The sequence below is a fragment of the Quercus lobata genome, chromosome 1 (genome assembly GCF_001633185.2).
Source record: "Quercus lobata isolate SW786 chromosome 1, ValleyOak3.0 Primary Assembly, whole genome shotgun sequence".
NCBI classification, from domain to species: Eukaryota; Viridiplantae; Streptophyta; class Magnoliopsida; order Fagales; family Fagaceae; genus Quercus; species Quercus lobata.
In genome coordinates, this window is record NC_044904.1 from 9,174,629 (window position 1) to 9,200,346 (window position 25,718).

The following is a 25,718-nucleotide window of genomic DNA, read 5'->3' on the forward strand; positions in this document are numbered from 1 at the left end:
CTCCATTAACTTCTTCACTCTAGCTATAAAAATAGACGCTCTAACTTTCTAACTTTCAGCTTCCATCATTTTCTTCACTCCAGCTAGCTGCACTAACTTTCAACCTCCACCACTTTTGTTTCATACTAAGGGAAACCCTACCTTGATATATCATAGCCTTGTCTAGAATGGATGAGAGAATTGAGAAGTTGAAGCAGGTTGCTCAACATGGAAATATTGATGCCTTTTACATGTTAATTCGGGAGGATGCAAAGCTTTTGGAGGCTATTGATGAGCTACCGTTTGTTGATACTCCTTTACACATAGCCGCATCAGTTGGGAACATCCCGTTTTCCATGGAGATGATGAGATTAAAGCCATCACTTGTCAGCAAGCCAAATCTAGATGGATTTAGCCCTCTTCACCTTGCTCTTCTAAATGGGAAAATTGAGATGGTGCGTAGGCTTCTACAGGTCGATGGGGACCTTGTCCGTGTGAAAGGAAAGGAAGGTATCACCCTTTTGCATTTTGCAGCAGCGATAGATGATCACCTTGATCTATTAGTTGAATTTCTATCAGTTTGTCCCCATTCTATTGAAGATGTGACAATTCGAAACGAGACTGCTCTACATATTGCTCTAAAATTCAACAATTTGGAAGCTTTTAAACTCTTGGTGGGATGGCTCCGACAAAATAGGTCTAAAAATGCCATGTTTTGGGAGAGGAAAGTTTTAAACTGGAAGGATGATGAAGGCAACACTGTATTGCATGTTGCAGTATCCAAAAATCAACCCAAGGCAAGCTCTCTTCATTACTCAATTTACATACTAAAGAAACTATAAAGCTTGTGTTGTAAATGTTTAAAACCAGCCTGCATGATCATAATAATCGATTAAGAGCTTTTATTGTACTTTTTTGTACTTCCTTAATTTTAAGTATTGTTAATGATTTTAGGATTTGGCTTACCTACTTTTTAAAAACGAATCTTCTTTTGTTTTAATGAGAAATTTCTACATCATCCACTAATTAAATAAAATATGGGAACTAAAATATACTACCATTTGCCTTTGTATGTTTAAAACAAAATGACATGTATATTTAAGAAAGTATTACAAGTAAACCAAACCCATGATTTTACAATCAAATTAGGATTCGTTTGTGGTAAGGTATCAATTAAGATAATTTTTAGAATATTTGTTCTTATTTTCAATTAAATTTTCACAAAGTCTTTAAATTGGCCTCCAAATTTGTTAAAAAAAAAATAAATAATTTTGAATTTGACCAATAATATTTTCAGATGAGTTTTCTCATTTTCTTATTGGTGGATTATGAGAATTAATTGTGGTTTTACAAATTGATCAATAAACCGAATGTCTAAAAACATGCCAAAAATTACCTTTTAATGATTCACTGGCTTCACGACATTTACACATGCAGGCTGTGAGTCACTTATTAGCTTCAACATATGATGTTGATGTAAACGTTAAGAATTTAGAGGGTAAAACAGCAAGGGACATCTTGCAAGGATCAGAACAAACACAAGCGGGCAGAAAGATCAAGGTTATGCTACACCGTGCTAAAGCCTTAAAAGCTTCATCTCTTCCTAAAGTTACTTCTTATGCAGATTACTTAAGGCCCAAAGTCGGTCGTCGTGAGAAGTTTCGAATACGCCGTACTCGTGAACAGCATACAATATCAGACGAGCGGCGCAATGTGCTTTTGGTGGTTGCTACACTGCTTATGATAGTGACTTATCAAGGAATACTCAGCCCTCCCGGGGGACTTTGGCAAGATGACTACAATCCTGGAACCAATGAGTCCAACACCATAGCACCGAACGGCAAAATTAATACTACTCTTCATTCACAGGAAGCAGGGGCTGTCATAGGTTCTAGAAAAACCTCTTTTGGGTTTTTCATGCTGTTAAATTCTGTGACATTTATGCTTTCATTCACGATTATATTTCAGCTCATTCCATCTGGGTATTGTTATGTGATGTTCCAAGCAGCCCTTTGCTTCCTATATTTTTGCTATTTGGCTTCATTGACAGTCATCAAGGCTTCAACTGGGACAGGTGGTTTTTTAATTTCTGGTTCTGCCCTGCTTTATAATATCGTGGTACGAATGGAATTAACTAATTGGAGAAGATGGTGGCACAAGGCTAGTCAATAAAAGACTGTAAGGTTCAATGCTAAGGGGTCTCCCGATTCGTTCCTGGAAGAGGAAAAGTAATTAGTGGGGATACCTCAATGTTGGGCTAGAAGAGCTACGTACCTCAACTCAATGAGAATAGATGGAAAACATAAAGCTGTATGCATCGCATCTGGAATGTATGTCAATTTTTGTTTTTTGGTTTTCTTCTCTCCAATATCATCTATGCATTATCTATTTTGGCTAGAAATCCTACAGCTACTACCTGAACCCCTCCCTCCTCGTACCCAGGGAGGCACCAATCCACCTAAGTGGCCGTTGGGAAGTTCAGGCTACTTATTACTTGAGTTTCCGTAACTATACGTTTATAGACATTGATAACTTATAATAAAATAAATTATCAAGAGCTTTATACTTTAACTAACACTTTCTGATGTTCAATGGAGATGTCCAAATTCAAATATCCCTCCTCCAACAATCAAATTATCCAAAAAAAAAAAGTATAATAAATTAAGCTTTTAGGGTTTGTAAGAGGGTTCACATTGAGCTTAACAAAGCCCCCATTTTTTTGGTCTCTAACAAACTTGCCGACACCAAAACAATAATTTCAAAAACTACAGTAACTCAACAACATCATATAGATATGATGAACATCTAATGACCTTTGAAATGCGGATTGTTTGTTCCTTACAAAGAAATTAAAAAAAAAAAAAAAAAAAAAAAAAAAAAAAAATGATGAAGCTATTGAATCTTCTCTAGCATGCATATCCAAACCATTGGCCACAACAAAATTCACACATTGTCAGATAATGAGGCACACTTTTAATGAACGGAGGATGTGTATCAGTCTATCAGGCAGCTTGCCACCTTAGTCATTGTCAACCAGCCTAAAAAGTGCCAACAAAATCTACAATTTGTAGAGGAGGAAGAGTATGGTCTTAAGGATGAGAAAAATGACATAGAAAAAGAAAACTCCTTCATAATGCCAGACCTATACAGAACATGCAGCACGACGCAAATTGGAGTATCAATTGTTATCGGAGCCACACCCACATTACATCAGTTGGTATCATAGTCACGCTTATAAGCGCTGCATAGTAGTCCTTAAAACTTTATACCAAGCATGACTAGAAAGGATCTAACAAAAACTAGTAAAAAATAAATAAGTAGATCACAATAGTAATACAAAATATTCCCTCAAAATCCAAATGCAAAATAAATCAAAAACCCTCAGATCTCTCGAAAATAAGGAAGGCTATGACATAAGGAAACAATCAAGAGGGATCTAAATTATACTATAATTTGGCTTGCTTGACTTGGAGCACAATCCAAAATGAAAAAGAAATAATTAGCCATTCAAACACGTGAAAGAATAAGAATTTAACCCAAAGTGAAAGATTTTAATTAGGTGACTTTTTGAGGAGACCTCCCAAACCAAATAGGATTAAGCTGTACTTGGCTCTGTTGTATGCGACCCTACTTATTCAAGCCACATTTCTAGAAGTTCATACCAAGGAAAGTCACACCTTAATATGTCAACTTTCTCAAATATGGATGAGAGAATTGAGAAAATGAAGCAAGCTGCTCAACATGGGAATATTGATACCTTTTTCATCCTAATTAGGTAGGATGTCAAACTTTTGGAGGACATCGATCAGCTGCCTTTTGTTGATACTCCTTTAGATATAGCTGCCTCTGCTGGGCACATCCCAATGGCCATGGAGCTGATGAGATTAATCCCCTCATTTTCCTGGAAGCCAAATCCGGATGGGTTCAGTCCCATTCACCTTGATTTACTAAATGGGCAAACCCAGATGGTGCTTTGGCTTCTAAAGATCGACGGGGACCTTGAACATGTCCAAGGAAGGGAGGGTATGACTCCTTTGCATTATGCTGCAACAACAGACATTCACCTTGAACTATTGGACGAATTTCTCAAAGTCTGTCCCCAATCTATTAAAGATGTGACAATTCAAAATGAGAATGCTCTGCATATTGCCTTGAAATACGACAAGTTGGAGGCTTTTCTACACTTGGTGCGAAGGCTCCAAAAGAATTGGTCTCAAAATACCATAATGTGGGAGAGTAATGTCCTGAAGTGGAAGGACGAGGAAGCCAACACAGCATTGCACATTGCAGTATCCAAAAATCAACCCAAGGCAAGCCCTCTCCATTCCTCAATTATTTACAAACTAAAGAAACATTGTAAAGTTTGTGTTGTGAAAATCAATAGTGTCTAACTGTATGATCATAATTAATTAAGAGCTTAATGTCTAAAACATGCCAAAAATCCATTATATATATATATATATATATATGTGGTAAGTAATCCATTATCTTTTAATGATTCACTAGCTTTGCAGATTGCTACTAATTAATACATCATGATTATTTTTTGCTGTATCACTAAATTTTGCAGGCTGTGAGGAAGTTATTATATTCTGGTGTTGATAAAAACACTAAGGGTACGTTTGGTACACTAAATGGAGATTACGACAGGAATTGTAATCTTTATTACTGGGAATAAAATATGTTGTAATGTAATAACTAAACTTATTCATTAGTTTGGTTGTGAGTTATAACATTAGAATGAAACTTAACATTTATATTAGGAAATTTCTTACTCATACAATTATATCTCCTTAAAATTTGTTATTTTTAAATTTAAGAGAGATATGTGTTATTTTTTATGATTTTTTATTTTTATAATTGTTAGATATATATGGAAAGTTTATTTACTTGGAAATATATTAAGTTTTGAAATTATTACACTTACTAAGGAATAGCTAATACAACCTCTTAAAGAGGAATAGCTATTCCTCATTTTAAAGAATAGCTATTCATAAGGAATGATTATTCTTTGTAATAAAAACATAACCAAACTAAAGAATAACTAAACTATAGGAATAATTATTACATTACAGAGCCTATTACAGTCTACCAAACATGCCCTAAGAATTTAAAGGGTAATACAGCTGGCGATATGTTGGGACAACAAAATCAAATAGAAAATCGCAAGATCAAGGTTATGCTACGGCATGCTGGAGCTTTACCAGCTTCATCTCTTCCTAAAGTAATTTATTATGCACGTTACCTATGGTCCTTATTCTCATATATTGAGAAAATAAGAATGCATTGTATTGGTGAATGGACCGAAATATCAGACGACAGGTGCAATATGCTTTTGGTGGTTGCTACACTTCTTCTGACTGTCACCTATCAAGGAGTACTCAGCCCTCTTGGGGGACTTTGGCAAGATGAGTACCATCCTGAACCCAATACCACATAACCGGCCATCAGAAAATTCAATTCAAGTGCTCCTATTCCAAACGAAGCAGGGACACCAATTGGTCTTAGAAAATTTCCTTTTTGGGTGTTCTTGTCATTAAATTCTTTGACATTTATGCTCTCATACTCAACAATTCTTTATCAAATAGTACGTCTATCCCTTATTTCACTATCTATTTGCTATATGGTTTCATTGACTGTCATAATCCCGACTCGATTTTGGGAAACTTTTTGGTATGATTCTATTTGCCTGCTTCTTTGTATCTTCCTACTAAATACTTCTGCTACTTGTGTAGCATGGTTTTATAAGGCTTGTCTCTAAAAGACTGCAAATTTCAATGCTAAGTCGTTTGCTGATTCATGGAGGAAGTGTAAGGTTGAATTTTATCAACCATCTTGTTGGCTTTATTCCGTACCAAATTTGCTTGTAATTTAGCAATTAGTAGCCCTGTATTTAGGATGGAATCATGTAAGGATAGTGTGTGAGAGAGTATGAAGAAATGCTCAAGATTGTGCAAAGAAACAGGGACTCATGACTAGATCTCGTGGGTGGCTCGCGGCTTGCAAGCCGCCAGATAGTTGCACACGTGCTAAGCATGCTAGAAGCTGAAAATTCGCGCTAGCTGTTGCACTACAGGATAAAAGTCCCAGGCTGGCCAGGCCGTTAGCTCGCAGCTTAAACTCACGACTCAACCCAGTTGCGAGGTCAAGTTGCCAGAACACCCTGTTTGGGAAAAACTGACTTTTCACATTCCTTCTCACCTTACTATATATATACCCTTATACCCACGATTTTGAAAGAGCTTCCAGAGAGAATTTTGAGAGAAAAACCCTAGAGAAAAACAAGATTGATTCATCCACAATCTTCATATAGAGACTCTTCAAATTCCTCTACTCTCTTCCTTTCTATTGTCAAATCCTTGAGGGGTACATTACCAAAACCTTTTCTCACCATACCCATATTTGTGAGGAGGTCATTTGGTGTTTGGGAAGCAGTTAAGAAGGGACCAATTTCATATTGGTAGATGCTATGTTCAAGTAGCGGAATCCGACAAGCTAAAGAAGAAATAGGTTTGGTGTAACCTCGTTAGAGTAGGAGTTTGGAGGGCTTAGGTACATTGGGTAGATTAGGCTTGGAGGGTTTTCTGCTGTTCATGTATCCCAACTACATTCTTTAATGGATTGTTTAACGCTTGGAGGGCGGCGGAGAGGTTTTACGCCGAGGGCTTCGGTTTCCTCTTTGATAACACATCGAGTATTGTCCTTGTGTTTGCATCTCTCTTCCCTTAATCTTTTCTATTTAATTTATGCTGTGGATGTGAATTTATTTGGTTTAGATTTTTTATCAATTCTGTGTTAAGTTTACGTTCATTTTCCACACATTAATTGTTTGATATTAAGCTTGAATTGGTAATTTGTAAATTGGGGGTCTAAATGTTCAAGGTATTTTATACACTTATTGAACTTTCAGGAAGAATTGATGGGAAATATATATATACACACACATAAGCCAAGCTTTGGAGCTATATGCATCTTAAATGTGCATATTTGTTAATTTTTGTTTTATTTTCTTCTCCCACCAAGATTTTTTAATTATAAAATTTAATTAGCTTATGTTTCTAAGGCAAGTACCCAATGTCATCTATTCAAAATTTGTAATCCAAATGTCAATGCTTCTATGTGTTATAATGAGCAAAGTGGTCTTTGCACCTAATTATATATTAGGACAAAATAGGTCATTAGTCACAAAATAGTGAGCACTTCTAATCAATGTTTTGAATACCGTTTTAAACCTTGTTCCGATTTGTTCATTGAACTAAAACATTTTGATATTGGCCTAAGAACAAAGTGTTTTTCCAAACTAGTTTGTAAAGGAACCCTACAAACTCTTCATATATCTTTATATTGAGTGTAAATTTTGAAAATCTAACTGTTAGATTGTATGTTTTTATTATATCATTTATACTTATAAAATTTCAAGAAGATCAAATATCAATTGCTATGTCATTAAACAAATGTTAAATTTCAAGTTTATGTGATTTAAAATTGTGTATAGAAAATAAGTTTTTTTTTTTTTTTAAGTAAATAGTAATACTTTTAGAATACACACAAAATAGTAACATTAGTGTTTTAAACTGGGTTTATAATACATTACGTAACCAAAGTACAACTATAAAGGTTCAACTACAAAAGGGCATAACATTTGTAGTTATAAACTGAGATTATAAACAGTGGACACTAGACACATACAAAATAACATCTAATTTGAATAAAATTTGATATGCATGTTAAGAACATAAAGAACAAACAAAAGGTTTAACTACAAAAGGGTCTAACCTTTGTAGTTGTAGACTGAGGTTATAAACAGTGGATACTAGACACATACAAAATAACATCTAATTTGAATGAAATTTGATATGCATGTTAAGAACATAAAAAACAAACAAAGGTTCAACTACAAAAAGGCTTAACCTTTATAGTTGTAAACTGAGGTTATAAATAGTGGACACTAGACACATACAAAATAACATCTAATTTGAATGAAATTTGATATATATGTTAAGAACATAAAGAACAAGACATTCAACGGTTAGATTTTCAAAATTCTCACACAAAAAAGTGATATATGAGAAGTTTGAGAAATTTCTCTTCAAACTAATTTGGAGATAAACTTGTTCATTAGGTTAATCTTTTGGCATGTATCCACTCTCTCACATGGAGTTGATCCCACAAGTGTGAGGTTCCCCCTTGTGAGAGAGGGTGGATATATGTAATACCATACTTCGTCATTTTGGCCCACTTGCATGCATGAAAGTCCAATCTTGGCCCACTTTCATTGCCCACGGCTCATGTCCCAAAGATGAACAATGGCTAATCTCTCTTAACATGGCCTTAACCATTGAAGAAATTTGTCTCCTCAAAAACTAGGCCTTTTATCAAGGAATTCACATCGACATCCAAGCTGCTATTTCTCACATCCATTTCAAAATGTCCAAACTCTCTTCCTTGTGGAATACCAATGAATCCACCCCACTTGAGCACGAACCTGTCCAACATTCATGGATCCCCCTACCTGGGGCTGGATAAAAATCAATATAGATGCAGCCATCTCTAACAATGTTTCTGCCCTTGCCGTTATAGCTCGCAATACCAAAGGAGAAGTTTTACAAGTGTGGACAAAGCTGCACATTTCCTGCTCCCCCTTACAAGCTGAAGCTTCTGCTATTCTATGGGCTGTTCAATTAGCACAATCTCTCAACTGGGACCATATCATTTTTTAGGGTGATGCAAAGGATTGCTTCGACCCAATTTCATCACCAGATTGTTCCCCTGACTAGATTATTAGCAACTTGATCAGTAATGTGTTAAGTCTTGTTAGAGATATATTAGACATATTAGCCCAATGTAATAGGCCCAAGCCCACTCTTTCTTGTACTAGTAGTCCAGGGTTTAGTCATCTATATATACTCATGTTATAGTTCATTGTAACATAGGTTATTATATTACACTCTTACATAATAAAGATGTAGCCCTTAAGTGATTCATTCGTGAACGTAGGTCCTAACCACGTAGCCCTAGTATTCTTGGTGTTCCTATTCTATACTTCTCATTTTGCATCCACTCTAGCATATACAATATGATATAACACATCGCGTTGCTAATATATTTTACAAGTCTAAAAGAGTCTTTTTCTAGTGTTTCTTTTTGCTGGGTTAATTTGTAGAGTTTGTAATCAAGCTGCCCATAAAGCAGCTAGAATGTGTTTGCTTTCCCTTAAGTCTTTTAGTTTAAATAATCGCAGTTTGCCTATAGACTTAGAATCTGTGTGTAGGAAAGACTATTGTTTCTATTAGTTTTCTCAAGTCCATACTCCAGTTTGCTGTGTTGCGTTCTGGAAATAGTGTAGTAGTCCTTGCGCCATGCATTTTTCAAAATAAAATTGTTGCTAGCAGTCCAAATTGCTATTGCCCACAACTGTACAACTCTCTATCTAGGGACGGAGCTATAGTTGGACGTGGGGCAATGTCCCCCCCTAATATTTTTAAAAAAATACTATTATTTACATGTGTATTAGTTTTAGCAATTTGGTTTAATAAAATTAAATTTAGTCCTTTTAACAATATCATTGATCTTTTTAAAAGCCATAAAAAAATAAAAAAATAAAAAAATAAAAAAAAAAGCCTCACATGCGTTAAGAATTATAAGGTTCTCATGATGATCCACCTCACTTGTCCACCATTCCACTAAGTCAGTTTAACTATTTTTTTATCATAAGCTGACTCAGCAATTTTAAATAGGAGTGTTTTAATGGAATTGTGGACAAGTGACGTGGTCTACTATAAGAACTATACAATTTTTCCACGTGCGCGTTCAGAGGCTTTCTCTTCTTTTTTTTATTTTTTATTTTTTATTTATTTTTTATTTTTTATTTTTTTAAATAAAGGTTAATAGATTTCATTCATCATAAAATCTCTCTCATTTTTTTTCTCTCTCACATTTTTCTTTTTTGCACGTGTTCAACTCTATCAAAAATAAATCCAAGTTGTTATAATTTTTTAAAAAAAATTAGAAAGTGTAAGGAGAGAGGAGCCTAATTTTATGGGATATGAAGAAACGAGGTTGAAAAAAACTGTTTTTTTTTTAAATAAAAAAATTTAGGAGTTTTATCCAGAGTACATGGCTTAGAATCCATGACTTAGACGGCTTGGAAGCCCCTTAAATAATAGTATAGATTATAGATCTAAAATTAAGATAAACAAGTTCAAAAAAATTATTCCAACAACAAAAATTATCAATAGCAAAATTAAGCCCAACTAACTACACAAAATAAAGACACGCAAGGCACCAAAAAAAAAAAAAAAAAAGGAAATCATCCTAATCCCCTGCTCTAGCAAACCTAGGCCCAGTGGGTAGGGTGTCACTATGAACACGCCTAGGTGGAAGACTCCAATTTAGGTCGCCCCCTATCCATTTTTTGTTCATAAAAAATAAAAAATAAAAATAAAAACTAGTGAGAACTGAGAACACCGCAATACGCAAGACCCCAGAAAAAGAAAAAAAACATAAAACCTAAGTGGCTAATCGAGAGAAGAGAAGAGAGAGAGACAAAGTGAGACTCTAAGACTTGAAGCAAGGAGTGGTAGACAACAGCAAGAACAGTAGTAGCATATCTGGAAGTAGAACCATCAATCCACCACCCCAGATTTGGTGTGTATATATATATATATATCATATTCCAATCTCTAGTGCAAAAATTATTGAACTTTTGTTGGTTGATTTGATCATCTAAGAGCATCACTATCGGAGTTGTAAAACTCTTGATATGCTAAATTTTATCATCAAACTACTAAAAAGATGCATTACCTAGTATTGTAATTGTAAAAAAATTTACAATTGAGTTATAGTACCATCCTAAATTTATGATGGTACTATAGCTCACTTGCAAACATAAAATACTTTTTTTTATTCATTCTCCTCAAAAGCATCTTCCACTCTCTCTCTCTCTCTCTCTCTCTCTCGTCCAAGTCTTTCTCAACTCTTCACAGCCTCCCTCCCTCTCTCTCTCTCTTTTCCCACTTTCTCTGTCTCAGCCTCTCTATCCTTCCTCAGTCTCAAATTAGCATGGGGCGGTGTATGAGTTGGAACTCAATAAAACTAAAGACACCACTTCATGGGGATTAGGTTTTTTTTTTTTTTTTTTTTTTTTGGAGAACCAAGTGAAAATCAGATTAGAGTGGAAAAGCGGGAAATACCTGAAAGCGAAGTTGAGGGGTATATAGGTAATTGTGAGATCTCTCTAGTAAGTAAAACGGAAAAGAAATTAGTAGCAGCGGCAACTTTGATCACGACAAAGATTAGCATGAATTGATAGTGGTGGTTTGTTGGGGTTCGATGGCAGTGGCAACTTCAATCACGACAAAGATCGGCATGGATTGATGGGGGTGCTTTGTTGGGGGTTTTTCTCCAAATTTTTGTTTTGGGGTTTTGGGATTGTTGTTGTATGTGGGTTTGTTGTGTGTTCAAATTTTTGTTGTGTTGTATGTGTTTTTGCCATGGGTGTTGATTGGATATGATGGCAATGCTAATTGGGTTTAGTGGCGATAGTTCTGGGTTAGGATTGGTGGGTAGTTGTTCTGGGTTTAGGTTGGTTTGATGGTGGTGCTGATTGGGTTTGGTGGTGGGTAGTTGTTCTGGGTTTGGGTTGGTTGAGAGAGAGAAATGGAGAGATAGAAATTAGAGAGTGAAGTGAGATAGATTTTTTTATATATTATTTTATTTTGTAATTTATATTATTTTAATATGTTGTATGCAAAAATAAAATTTGAGATGTTGGCTATGTTGTAAAATGCTATGGTATAATAGATAAAGTAGCTTTTGAGATGGTAAAATGAGATATTTTTTAGAAATTGGATACTAAGAGCATTCACATTGGGAATGACATATGCCATATGTTGGTAGTATTTAGCATCTAAGCCCTAAAACCCCCAACAGCCAATCTTGCAAAATCTAACTATTGCAAAAAAATTTGCAATTGTGCTATAGTGCGATTCTAAATGTAGAATCGCACAATAGCACAATTGTAAAACTAAATAATATTTTTTTATTCACATATCTGACTCTCTTTCTCACTTTATTTTCTCTTCTCTATTTCTCATCTCCTTTCTCTCTCCATAACGGCCTCTCTCTCTCATCACATCTCTCTCTCTCATGATGGGCTATTTTGGTGTAGGTCGTGGGTCCAGTGTGGGTTTGGCGGCAGCGTGAATCTGGTGGTATCGTGGGTCTAGTGGTTTCACCGATGAAAACCCATTTGAACCTGACACCAAACCAGTACCATATGCTCGAAAACTGAAGGGGAATGCTTAGTTGAATCGGTGGTCAAGGGCTCGCACGATTCGATCCCTGCGAAAGCTGGATCGTCCAGACTAGCAAGTCCAAGTATTGGAAGTGAAGCATCCTCCAGTTGAAGCAATAGAGAATGAGGGTAACTTCGTTACAAAAATTGACGGAGACGATGACATGGAGGTGAGACTAGGGAAGTCGATATACATGATTTCTAATGGAACTGGATGGATGGCAGAGCATTTCTTTAACACCACATTGGGCCAGTTTGAACATTGCTTGGTCGATCGCGGCTGTCCTATAAATACCCACTTGTTTTCTGGGGTAAATACGTCTTTTTTACCTACTTGAATTAGATTTGGATTTGGTTAGTTCAGTTAGTTTATTCTGGTGGGTTTTGTGTCAGGTTTTTTGCCGATGATGGGTTTTGTGTGTGTTTTGCAGTGAGACATGGATTGATTTTTATCTTTTGGGTTTAGATGGGTTGGATGTGGTAGTGATCTGGTGTTTTTTTTTTTTTTCCTTAACTTGGATTTTTGGTCTTGGTGAGATTTTGGTGGGTAGTGGGCAATGGTGGTGTGGTGGGCATGGTGGTGGTGGTGTGGTGATGATTGGGTTGTTTGGTTATTGAGAGAGGGACAGAGACTCAGAGAGGTAGGGACAGAGATGAAGAGAGAGGAGTGATAGATAATTTGTTTATTATTTTATTGTATAATTTATATTATTTTAGTGTGTAGTATTGTAAAATAAAAGTTGGGATGTTGGAAGTATTGTAAAATGGTATGGTATAATTGATAAAGTAACTTTTTGGGATGGTAAAATAGGAAAGGATGACATTTCCAGATGGGAATGCTCTAATGCTCTAAGTTGTGATTTCTATATGAAGTTTTGACCTAACCATAAATATCAAATAAAAAAGAAAGTGAGGTAGGAACTCTCTACACTCATCGAAAATAGAAGAGACAGAGAGTATGCTAAATTTTGTTTGCTAGTGAGGGGCTAATGGGAAAGTAGTAGGAAGAAACCAAAATTGAAATTGTATTGTATGTATGACTGGTCCTACCCACTGGTGAGTAAAAAATTGCGACTTTATTGTTTTGTGTAATAAATTGTAACTTTATTGATTTGTGTAGTGAATTATTAGCATCAATATGTTTTTTCTAATGTTTGGTATGATAGATTTGTAAGATAAGGAAATAATGAAATAGGTTAAAATTTTAAATAATAATAATAATAATAATAATGAAATGAAAACTCAATAGAAAAATAATGGAATTAAAAATTAAAACATTCCCCTCAAAAAAATTTAAAAAAAAAATTAATTTTTTTTATAGAACAAGTCAAGAAATTATTTGAATTGTTATGTTGTTGTAAGTTGTAAAATAAATCCCTATCATTAAAATGACTTTTATTTGATTGGTAGATCACGGAGAATTCAACTACAAGTCTATAATATTTGATTTCTTCAAAAGAAAAAAAAAATGAACATAATAAGCTAACATGTTCACAGCCTCTAACGTTGATGTCCTAATATCTAAAAGTCCTCAAACAAAACTTTGAAAAGTCACTACCAATAAAATTAGCATTTGTTCATTGTATTGTAATACAAGATTGTGTCCACAATTATGAATTGTCCACACATGACACATATTCTTTTTTGAGAGGAACATGACACAACATTTAATTTGTTAGATATCAATCATTTTCGCATCACCGGACCACAAATTAATCATCAAACGATAAGAAATAATAATCTAGAGGCATGGAGTGGTACGTGTGGAGGATATTGAAAGAGAGCAAAAATCTAGATAGATATTCCTAGTTTTTTTTTTTTTTTTGAGAAACAAACACACACACAAGGGAGAGAGAAAATGATTCTAATACAAAGGCACATCACAACTCCACTCAAAATTCATAGTAACTTTTAAGGGAGGGTGGGGCTAGATAGATATTCTTAGTGTTGACTGTAAGATAGACTCGATAGAGGAGTAAATTAAAGAAAATTCTGTTTGCTATATGGTTTCATTAATCTTTCTAATGAGTGCATCATCTGGACTTTTGGGGTTCCTTCTTAGAAGATTGGTGGTTCCCTCCGAAACTGCTATTTGTTCTTTTGTTTAAAAAAAAAAGAAACTTATTGAGTTAGCAAGTGTTCTTAAAAAGTTCTAGCATATGAAAAAACATTGCAATTGAACCTAATTTTACCCCTTCTGGCACATGATTAAAAATCCTCTTGCGCTGTTAAATTTAATCTATTTAAGATTAGTATGTCAATCTTATTATTAGGCATCTATATCTCATTGTGGATTTTCCTAGCAGGTGTGTAATTGATTTTGCTGCTAACTTTGGGCTTTAGTATTTTTGGACTTCAATGGACAGCTCAGATGGAATCTTGAAATCTTGATTTAATCTTTTCATTTTTGATGTTTTAAACTGGCATGACCATTAATTTTAGAAATGCACTCGATCTGCTTATTTAATGGGATTTCTAAATGCTTTACAGATTTATAACATACCGCCAACTACTTAATTTAAGAGTTTTAGGTAATGTTCTTAATACTTGCAATTAGTTGTAGAAGCATAAACTGTGAAATGTTTCTCGTGGCCTTTAAAGAATCAATGCTTATCTATACTATTACTAACATATACATTTGAGTTTTGCTTATGTTAGGCATACATATAGTTTTATTTTTTTTTTTCTTCTATTAAGAATTAAATCCTTCACTAACGTATTTCACTATGCAAATGGCTCAATTTTGCTAGATAATATATTTGTGTGGGCTTTTATTGATGTTTTGTGTAGATAAGCATAGTGCATGTTCTTTTGTTTTGTTTTGTTGTGTGTGTATGTGTGTTTTTAATAGAAATGAAAAAGAAAAAGAAGTGGTACAAATAGTGAGAGTTGAAGATAGATTTATAAGGTATTGCCTAAGATTATTCCAATGTTCTAGGAAACTATATATAAGCATATCCGTACGAGTTCTGAAAATTTTGGTTAAATTGGTTTTTGGCATTTTGTTGAGTATTTTAGTTAAATTGGTTTTGGATGCCTATCAATGGCTTTCGTAAAACAGCGAAAAATAAACATGATTATGCTTTTCTTTTCCTTTTTCTTTAAGAGAGAAGAATGGTGAAAGTCTTTAAGTTTGAAACTTGAAAGACTCCAAATTATGGCCATGGAAATATTTCATATGTGGTGATTACATTGATTCAATCAATGTATTTTATTTTCATATCCTTATTCTTTCTGTTTAAGTCCATATTATCATTGTTAAAATTTTCAGTTTATATAACTTTATATATATATATATATATATATATATTTGTATGTAATTCTTTAGGATATTTTATGCAAGACGGCATGAAGTAGTCTCATAAAAAAAAATTCTTACCTATATATAAAAAAATAAAATAAAATAACATTGTTAAAATTATTGAATACGCACGGGTTTTGATCCTATCCATAATAAGATGTTCATATATATCCTTGATCGCTAATTGGCCGTTTTGATATTTCAAGATAAGCCGGATTAATCTTCACTCCATCATTTTCTTCACTCCAGCTAGCTGCTATCATAATAATAATAATAATAATAATAATAATAAAAGGGTGCACTATCAGCTTTATTCTACTCGGCACTATTTATTTAATACCAAGGTTCTAAAAAAAAAAGTTCATACCAAGGAAAAGCCTACCTTAATATATTAGCTTTCTCGACAATGGCTGAGAGAATTGGCGAGTTGAATCAGGTTGCTCATCAGGGAAATATTAATGACTTTTACAACTTGATCAGGAACGATGTCAAACTTTTGGAGCACATTGATGAGCTCCCATTTGTTGATACACTTTTACACATATCGGTATCTGCTGGGCAAATCCCATTTTCCATTGAGATGATGATATTAAAGCCCTCTTTTGTCAACAAGCGAAATCCAAATGGGGATACCCCCATTCACCTTGCTCTAATAAATGGGCGTACAGAGATGGTGCGCCAGTTTCTACAACACAATGCGGACCTTGCTCGTGTCAAAGGAAGGGAGTGTATGACTCCTTTGCATTATGAAGGGAGGGTCTGACCCCTCAGCATTACGAAGCAAAAATAAAAGATTACCTTGCTTTATTAGAAATTTTTTTATCAGTCTGTCCTGATTCTATTACGGATGTGACAACACAAAATGAGACCGCTCTTCATATTGCCCTCAAAAACAACAATTTGGAGGCTTTTAAATTCTTGGTGGGATGGCTCCTAAGGAAGTGGCCTTATTGGAGGAAAATCCTGGAGCAGAAGGATGTGGAAGGCAATACTGTATTGCACATTGCAGTATCTAGAAATCATACACTGGCAAGCTCTCTCATTTCCTTAGTTATGATTTTTAATTCCAAACTAACACCTACTTCAAATAGAAAAAACCAACAAACATCTACTTAGTATTAAAAATATATGAATAAAAAAAATACAAAATAACAATTTCTTAATACATTTCAACTCAACTTTTTGTTAAAAGTCTTGTAACCAATGAAGTCGGTACCATACCGTACTGGCCGGTACAACCGGTATATTCCCTACCGGAGCTTAAAACAGTACTGAAACACTTGTGTTTCATTTCGGTTCAAATACTGGTTATACTGGGTTGTTCCGGCTATACCGGACGAAATATCATATTTTGGCCGGAAAAATCATACCGGACCGGAACATGATTTTTAGATCAAAAAGAAAGAAAAATTTTTAGATCCAATATCTCTCTCTCCTCTTTCAGTAACATATTAACTTACGGTCTCTCACTATGCTGCTGTCGCCGCCAGAAAATCACCGCTACGTTTCTGGAGTCCCATTTTGTTGATCTCCTTCTCCTCCCACTTCTTCAACTTCTTCGTTAAATAACCCAAAACCTCTTTCTTGGCTTTTGTTTTGTTTTAGTTTGGCTTTTCAATTTCTTTTATTTTGTCCTTTTTGTTTATGTGCTTAACAGCTTTACCCAAATTTTACTACTAATAAATTTCAAGTTCCAACTTTAACCTCTTTATTATTAATTTATTTGAATAAAATAATTTTATATTTTTTTAATGTTTTGCGTGTTTAACATCCACGTGAAGATGAATTCAAACTTAACTTCCTTTTATTAAGTATTTTATTTATTTTTAATTTATGTATTTTATTTTTAACTTCAACTGTGGTACGCAATACATTTGGTGTATACACCAAATGCATCAATATCTAACAAATTTATTATAATAGTAATAATAAATAAGAAAACCTACTACCAAGTGTCATCTAAAAAAAACTTTGTATTATAATCAATAATAATATCAATGTATAATGAATTTTGAAAGATAGCATTTTAACTAAAACTTAAGGATCAAAGATATTTAAATGATTTTTTTAATATATATATATATATATATATATTTAAATGAGATGTTTTATGATTTATAAATACTTTTAATAAATTGTGTGCACTTTGACTTTTAGGTTGTGTTTGGTTCTCGTAAAATATTTTCCAGAAATGCTATTTTCGGGAAAGGAAAATATTTTCAAGTGTTTGGTTGCATTCCAAAAAATATTTTGGAAAATATTTTCTGGTGTTTGGTTGTATTCCAAAAAATGCTATAGAAAACCCATTTTTTATCATGTTTCTCACATTTTCTCACGTTTTCTCAGCTTCCAAACAAATATTAATATCATTTCTCAGTAAATAAACACAAAAGAAACAAATCCCAACAAAAAAAATTCATCAAATCCGGTCAAATTGACACAGAGAGAGAGAGAGAGAGAGAGAGAGAGAGAGAGAGAGAGAGAGGCAACTGGGTTCGATGAATGGGGACGACGAAGCTAGGTCGGGGACGACGAATCTGGGTCGAGGACGACGAAGCTGGGTCAAGGACAAAACACAAATTCATCAAAACCCAAAAGAAACAAAAGAAACAAAACCCAAATTCTCAATACCCAACAAAAATAGCACGAGAACGATCGGTTTTGGGGTGCGACGAGAATGATCGGTTTTGGGTGGATCGGTGCTAGGGTGCGACAATCTCACCGGTGGTGCAATCGGCGCGATGAGGGTCTGAGATGGTGCGATCAAATGAGTTTTCTGGGTTTGACGAATGGGTTTGGGCATTGCTCGACGAACGAGCTCGGTCTTGGGTTTTTTGGGTTCGTCGGAGTCGGTTTCTGGGTTCGGTCTCTTCTTCCTCTCTCTCTCTCTCTCTCTCTCTCTCTCTCTCTACGCGTGGGCACGATCTCACTCTCACTTAGCTCTCTCTCTGTTTTCCGGAAAATGATATTTGAAGATAAAATAAAAACGGAAATCATTTTACACCCCAACACACGGTCAGCTGAAAAGCATTTCCGAAAAATTTATTTTCCATGCACAACCAAACACCCGCATTTACGGAAAAACATTTTCGGAAGTGATTTTCACCCAAAACAAACACAGCCTTACTAACATGAGTTTTACACTCCATCATTACTAAATTTAAACTCTTTATAAAATAACGGTAATTCTAAAATGATATGCCGGTACTGATTGGTACAAAAATATTACGTTCCATTGACTAAATCGGTACAGCCTTCAGTACGAAATTGACTCCATTGCTTGTAACTCAATTATTGGTTGGCATCTTGTTGTGTTTTCAACTGAGATATTTAGGGTTGGAATTATCTTTCTCCCAACCATTGAAGGAAAAAAAAAAACCAAGATCTCAATTTTCTATTACACTAAAATGCATAATAATTTCCTTCTTAGTGTACAAGATCAGAGTCTTGAAAAAAAAAAAAAAACCTTCTTTCATTTTATTATGAAACCTGTTTTGACAACATTTATGGTTAGAATACACAAATATTGTCATTCAAAAATCAAATAAAAATTATATTTATTATCTTAATATATTTTATAAATTATTTTAACTAAAAAACTAATTAGTGTTACAAAGTTTTAATAATTAAAAAAAAAAAAAAAAGAGAGAAAAAAGAAGAAGGAGAACTTCCAAATGAATTGGTTAGATGGAGTCAAACAGCAACATAATAGCAAATGGTAAAGTATCAAACATAGTCATTTAAAAAAATAAAAAATAAAAAAGGCCAAGCAAAGAAATTTAAATATTAAAAAAAATGATACAATTTTGATACTAGCAACTTATTTAGATTTGTTACATAATTTTTTTTACAGGGATCATCTACCATAAGAATTAGCTAGATGACCTTTTTTTTTTTTTTTTGGAGGCCAAGATTATTTTATTTTATTTTTTTCAAAATTTTAAATCTAAATATAATATTTTATTTTATTTTATTTATTTATTTTTTATTTTTATTTATTTATTTATTTATTTATTTAAATTAGAGGGTCATGACCTCCCTAGCTAGTTCCCTTGGTCTATATATAACTCCGTCTCTGGGAACATATAAAAAAGTTATCTTATCTTTTAAGGATTATTGGCTTTGCAAATTAGAAGTAATAAAACATGATTTAGGAGAGAGGTCTTATGAATTTGGAATAAGAAAAGGGAAGACGGATGACCTTACTTAAACAGGATCTATTCTATGGTTCATACGTCAATGTCCTTGATCTCAAAGAAAAGGGATGGCAGTTGAGACTGTTGAGTAATATTTTACATAGATGATGAGATTTGTGACAGTATTAATGTATCAGTACATTATGCATGCAGGCTGTGTCTCACTTATTAGCTTGTGGTGGGATATTTGTGTACATGAACTATAAGAATTTAGTGGGTAAAACAGCGTTGGACATCTTGCAAGAACAACCCCAAGAAGTAGAAAACAGCGAGATGAGGGCTATACTGGACCGTGCTGGAGCTTTAAGAGCTTCATCTCTTCCTACTGTTACTCCTTCTTATGAACATTACCTAATGCTGCCCAAAATTTATGAGAGAGTAAAAATACCTATTGGGCGTCAACTGGAGGGAATGACAGACGAAAGGCGCAGTGCGTTGCTGGTGGTTGCCGCACTGCTTGTAACAGTGACCTATCAAGCGGTAATCACCCCTCCTAGGGGGCTTTGGCAAGATGATCACTTCAAATACAATACCACAGATGTACTCCGCCGTAGCCCAGATGAACTGTTCAAATTGAATATCACAGCACCACATAGAGCAGGGTCAGCCACTGCTATGAGAAGTACACGCGTTTTTGCGATATTTTTGTATTTTAATTCTATTATATTTTTGTCCACAATCGCATCACTGGCTATCCTCGTTCCACCAGACGGATTTGTTGGTGCGATTTTAGCCGTATTCTCTCTATACCTCTGTTTCGGCTATTTTAGTTCATTGATGATCATAACCCAGGCTTCAGACCGGTGGTTTGTCGCAATAATTATTGGTTTTTCACCATTGTATGTCTACATAGCAGGCGGCGCTTTAATCATTGGCACCTATGGGGTTACTTTATTGGCTAATTGGCTGAAGTTACATGGAAAGGGAACTAAAAAATATATATAGCCGAGCTCGGAACTACTGCATCTAGAATGTGTGTCAATTTGTATTTTTGTTTACTAATAAATTTCAAGAATAAAATTTAGTTTATATAGGCATGGTTGGAAGTACCCAACGTCATCTATGAATGTAACGTATGTATGTATAATATTATTGCAATAAAGCAGTCTGTTTGGACTATCATCGCCTTTTTTTTTTTTTCCTTTTTCCTTTTTTTTTTTTTTTTTTTTGAGTTTGCAATGAAATTCCTCACACTCTGTCACACACCTAAATGGCAAAATCCACTTGCATTCAAAATTTATCATCTTTATAATCCCCATTTTCCTCTAGTTAGGACTTATTTGCTTTGTAAATTTTACAAGTTAAGACGACATTTGTCAAAACACAGGCCACAAATTTTCACAAAAACTACTAATAATTCCGGACTACCAATTAAGTCCATTCAAATTCAAAGTACATTCTCAAAAAAAAAAAAAAAAAAAAAAAATCAATGTACAATTGCCCATTACATAAACACCCATTGATGAAATATTAAATAATTTTAGTTCTAGGTACAGGGTGTGACGTCGAACTCCACCTTAAATGTACACTCTAAAAAGAAAGCAAGATTTGGTTGGTTATCACAGTGGGTTTTGAGTAGCCTTAATCAGACCAACTGAGTTTGGGATAGGGGCACATTAGTATGTTACAGCAGGTGGACCTTCTTGCTTTCCCTCATCATGGCTTGATCCCATCAAAAGGGTCAATTACATACTCTACCAACCAGTACTATATTTTTCATGCCGGTACTTAGGCTAGTACAAAAACACTTCAATTTCATGTTTTTTTATTTTTTATTTTTGAATCAATTTCATGTTAGTTTAAAATACTAGCTAGCTATTCCGAAGTCATACGGAGAAATTACCAAATTTTGGCCAAAAAATAAAAATTAATTGATAAAATAATTTAGACTAATAAAATGCAATTTTTTTTTTTTTTTTGGTGAAAACTAAAATGCAAATTTCACCTTCTTAATCTAACTGAAATTCATTTCAGTCTTCTAATTTTATTTTCGTTCAATTGTGTCCTCTAAGTTTTAAATTTAATAGCATTTTTTAATGAAATTGAACAATTGTGTCCTCTATAAAGTACAATTTGCAAGAAATAGCTATCATCATCACTCACTTTTCTCATATATTAACCACCATCTTCTAATTCTGTTTCTTTTTTACTTTGCTAAGTGTGCCCCTGCATGACAACTTGACAATCCGCCACTACACCCACGTGTTCAATTGAGTGCACAATTTGAATTGTAGTGTGAATTGTAGTGGTGAGAGCATCTCCAGCAGAATCTCCAAATTTTTGTATTATTTGGAGAATGAATAGTAACTTTTATCTTTTAGCTACTCACTTTTACAAATACACTTCCAATAGATTCTCTATCTCATTTAAGTATTATTTCTTTATTCATTATTTATTCTTTTTTTAACAACTACACATCTTTCAACATTTTTTTATTCAACACCTAATTATTATAATAGGAAAAAAAACATTTGAAGAATGAACAGTAGCTCATCAGACTTAATGAGATTTTGTTCATGAGCCAAAAACAAATCTAGGAATAGAAAGTCCATTAGAGAGCTTTTTTTGGGTTTCACTCCCTATTATAGAGAGAATTTTGGGTTTACATAAACCATTGGAGATGCTCTAAGCTGTCTAAATAGTACTGTATGTATTTTGTCTCTTTTTGTTCGTTCATCTTTTTTTCTTTTTTTTTTAATTTAATGATAAGTTTTTATTTTCAAATTTGAAGTGTGAGAATTTCTTTTAATGATAAAGATAAGTTTTTTTAATTTAAGAGATAAAAAAGTTTAGACAAATATATAGGGTCTACTATTTTCAATTTATTTACAACTATGTCATTAAAAAAGTTTTATGTATCCTAAAAACACATTCTTAGCCGTTTTCAAAATTCTATTCCTTGCCCCCCATACCCCATAAGCATTTATACTTATGGAGTGACCACCGCACTAAGTATGGGTAGTGGATTGAGTTTTCACTTAACAACACCTAGCAAAGTAGCCACTTAACAACACCTAGCACAGTAGCCATACCCATCCGCTTATGAGTTTAAAACACATTTATTCTCTTAGATATTCCAACAAGCACCTCATCAGCACTATTTCAAATGATGGCACCAATCCTCTACCTACCCCTTATTTCAAATAAATCCCAGTAACATCAAAATATATACACACATACGTACGTATATGCAACATAAGTGAGGGAATGAAAGCACTGTGATGTTATGCCATAAGTTTCCATAGCAATAAGTGTGAATTTTTTTTAAAAAAAAAATTATACCATTTTTTTTTAGATTACTAAGTATTATTAACACACATGAGGAGAGATGAGAAGCTTTTAAAGAAACTAACAATAATGCACATCCAAAAAAATTATACCATAATGATCCAAGGAAAAATTTCTCATGTTGACTTCATGAATAAATAAATAAATAAATAAAGGGTTATGCTAACGAATGCCTTCAAGTCAATGGTTAATAATTCATTTTAGGAAAATTTTGACACAACTTTTATGAGAAATAGAAAAAACTGTCAAAATATTAATTATTTTTTCTTTTCTCATAAAAACTTTCTTTAATTGGATTGTTAACCAATATCCTAAAGGCATTTATTAGCATTTCTCATAAATAAATAAGTAAAGTGGGAAAAATCAATGGTTGAAATAAATAAGGTGAGATAATTAAAAAAAAAAAAAAAACCCTTAAATAAAATTTGCTCATGTGACAATTGACTATTTTTAATTATTAAATCTCATTTAACCCATCTTTTATTTTATAGGGTCATGTTAAAGGGTGGCCTTAGTGTAATTATTAATAAACCATTTTAAGAAAATTTTGAAACTACCCTCATGTGAAATATAAAAAAATTGCTTTATCAATTTTCCACAAAATATTTCTAAAAATAGTTCATAAACTAATGTCCTTGGGACATTTGTTAACTTTTTCCTATTTTATATAGGGAAATGTTAACAGATGCCCTAAGAACGTTGATTTAAATACTTTTAGAAAATTTTATTGAAAAAGAAAAGAAAACAATATATTTTTTTGAAAATTTTTTATATTTCTAATAAAAGTGGTATTAAAAATTTCTTTAAATAGTCTATTAACAATTGTCCTAAAGGCCATTAGGAATTATTGTTGGATTCTAATAAATGTATGGTATTATTGCACATTTATTGCTTACTAAATTATTTAATTCTAGAGCATTTTTCTCTCTCTTATTCATTACAATTATCTAAGAAAGAAAAAAAATTATGCAAAAAGAAAAGCCTTGAAGGCCTCGTTTGGAAGGAGGGAATGGAATAGAATAGAATGGAAATGAATGAAAAGAATAATTTTAGAATATTCTTCCATTCTCTTGTTTGGGAGTTTTAATGGAGGGAATGGAAAGTATATTTCCTTGTTTGGGAGTTTAAGTGGATGGGAATAGAATGGGTAAGAAGGAACACTCATTCATCTCTACTCCCTTAAAATCTCAAATTTTCATTCCCCTCGAAATTGTGAGGAATGAGGGGAATTGAATTTGATTTAATGATTTTTTTACTAAGACTCCCAAAATACCCCTATATATTCAACCTTTTATTTTAAAATAGGGGTCTAATAGTAATATTATCATAAAATGATTCCATTTAATTCCCTTTATATTGCTCCCAAACAAGATTACTTACATTCCATTCATTTTCATTCCTTTCCATTCCTTCATTTTAAAATATCCAATAGGTTACTTAATTCCATTTCATTCCATACTTTCCATTCATTTCCCTTACTTAAAATACATTCCTTTCCATTCCCTTATGATCATTCCATTCCATTCCCTTATGAACTCCCAAACGAAACCTACAGAGACTAAGCTTAAACAATAGTCCAACCATAGAAATAGTAGCTATTATATTCTCAAATCTCACACCATCTCCATCTAAATAGTCCCCCCTTGATCTAGCTACCTAAAGATCAAGCCAACATGCAACCTCAAATACTTGCGTAATTTTTTTAACACACAAGTGTTTTTCCTACATCACCAAACAAAAAACATGAATCTGTTCTTTCTCTCATTACATTGGATTCCAACCATCTTTCTTGTATTCATTCTCATCCTCTCTTTGTCATTTCTTTTGAAACAAAGGAAAGTGGAGAAAGTAGCCAACCTTCCCCCAGCCCTGCAAAGCTTCCCATCATTGGCAACCTCCATCAAATTGGAAATGGCAATCACCATTCCCTATGGAATCTCTCTAAAAAATACGGACCTGCCATGCTCTTACAACTTGGTCGAGACCAAGTTCTTGTCATCTCATCCCCACAAATGGCCAAAGAGGTGTTAAAGAACCATGATGTGGAGTGTTGCACGAAGCCTAAATTACATGCCCAAAAAAGCTCACTTACAATTTTTTAACCATTTCATTTTCTTCATACAATGATTCATGGAGACAAATGCCTAAACTTTTCATGACGGAGCTTTTCATTAAAAGTAAGATGCAATCCTTTGAGTGCACAAGAAAAGTCAATGTCACTCAATTGATTGACTCCATATCGCTCAGAATTCGCCAAACTCAATTGCTCTCAGTGAGAAAGCACTTACTTTAACATACTCCATTATATATCACATAGCATTCAGTAGAGATTATGAAGAAATGGAGGGAGGTAAGCTTAAAGAGTTCAATGAAGAAGCCATGCAAATATTACGCATGATTTCGACTGTGGACATTCTTCCATGGCTCGGGGGATTGTGGATGCAATAATGGGACTTCCACGGCAGATTGAAAAATGTTATCATATATTTGATTCATTATTCGAAAGGTTGCTTGATGAACATCTTGATCCAGCCAGGCCAAAGTTAGAGCAGGAAGACATTGTTGATGTTATGCTAAAACCTGGAGAGGATTTAACCTAACTATTCTCAAGGTAAAACTGAATCCACTATGAAAAAATTGAAGTTTACACAATAGTGGC

The 25,718-nt window shown here is 33.7% G+C and overlaps 4 protein-coding genes across 4 annotated transcripts; all 4 read left to right on the forward strand.

The window, feature by feature from the left end:
* The first annotated feature begins 43 nt into the window (after positions 1–43).
* LOC115976216 (ankyrin repeat-containing protein BDA1-like) lies at positions 44–848 on the forward strand. The gene has a single exon (XM_031097414.1). It carries the CDS (start codon positions 168–170, stop codon positions 819–821), a length of 654 nt encoding a protein of 217 aa, XP_030953274.1. The 5' UTR covers positions 44–167; the 3' UTR covers positions 822–848.
* A 533-nt stretch (positions 849–1,381) lies between these two features.
* On the forward strand, positions 1,382–2,465 carry LOC115976137. Its single transcript, XM_031097299.1, has one exon. The coding sequence runs from the start codon at positions 1,411–1,413 to the stop codon at positions 2,149–2,151; it is 741 nt and encodes a 246-aa protein (XP_030953159.1). The 5' UTR covers positions 1,382–1,410; the 3' UTR covers positions 2,152–2,465.
* Positions 2,466–3,842: 1,377 nt separating this feature from the next.
* Positions 3,843–5,419, forward strand: LOC115994690 (ankyrin repeat-containing protein BDA1-like). The gene is made up of 3 exons (XM_031118925.1): positions 3,843–4,289; positions 4,550–4,634; positions 5,067–5,419. The coding sequence occupies exons 1-3, from the start codon at positions 3,843–3,845 to the stop codon at positions 5,417–5,419; spliced, it is 885 nt and encodes a 294-aa protein (XP_030974785.1).
* A 10,562-nt stretch (positions 5,420–15,981) lies between these two features.
* On the forward strand, positions 15,982–25,507 carry LOC115994700 (ankyrin repeat-containing protein BDA1-like). Its single transcript, XM_031118933.1, has 4 exons — positions 15,982–16,303; positions 16,402–16,583; positions 19,925–20,251; positions 25,307–25,507. Exons 1-4 carry the CDS (start codon positions 15,982–15,984, stop codon positions 25,505–25,507), a joined length of 1,032 nt encoding a protein of 343 aa, XP_030974793.1.
* Positions 25,508–25,718: the final 211 nt, after the last annotated feature.

Excerpts from the sequence above, each read along its gene's own strand:
- LOC115994690 (XM_031118925.1), top strand. The coding sequence starts at position 3,843 with ATGGCCATGGAGCTGATGAGATTAATCCCCTCATTTTCCTGGAAGCCA. Across the intron at positions 4,290-4,549 it reads TATCCAAAAATCAACCCAAG|GCTGTGAGGAAGTTATTATA; the intron begins GCAAGCCCTCTC and ends TAAATTTTGCAG. Across the intron at positions 4,635-5,066 it reads TGGAGATTACGACAGGAATT|TCTACCAAACATGCCCTAAG; the intron begins GTAATCTTTATT and ends AGCCTATTACAG.
- LOC115994700 (XM_031118933.1), top strand. The coding sequence starts at position 15,982 with ATGGCTGAGAGAATTGGCGAGTTGAATCAGGTTGCTCATCAGGGAAAT. Across the intron at positions 16,304-16,401 it reads TCGTGTCAAAGGAAGGGAGT|TCTGTCCTGATTCTATTACG; the intron begins GTATGACTCCTT and ends TTTTTTTATCAG. Across the intron at positions 20,252-25,306 it reads TAACAGTGACCTATCAAGCG|AATTCGCCAAACTCAATTGC; the intron begins GTAATCACCCCT and ends CATATCGCTCAG.
- LOC115976216 (XM_031097414.1), top strand. The coding sequence starts at position 168 with ATGGATGAGAGAATTGAGAAGTTGAAGCAGGTTGCTCAACATGGAAAT.
- LOC115976137 (XM_031097299.1), top strand. The coding sequence starts at position 1,411 with ATGCAGGCTGTGAGTCACTTATTAGCTTCAACATATGATGTTGATGTA.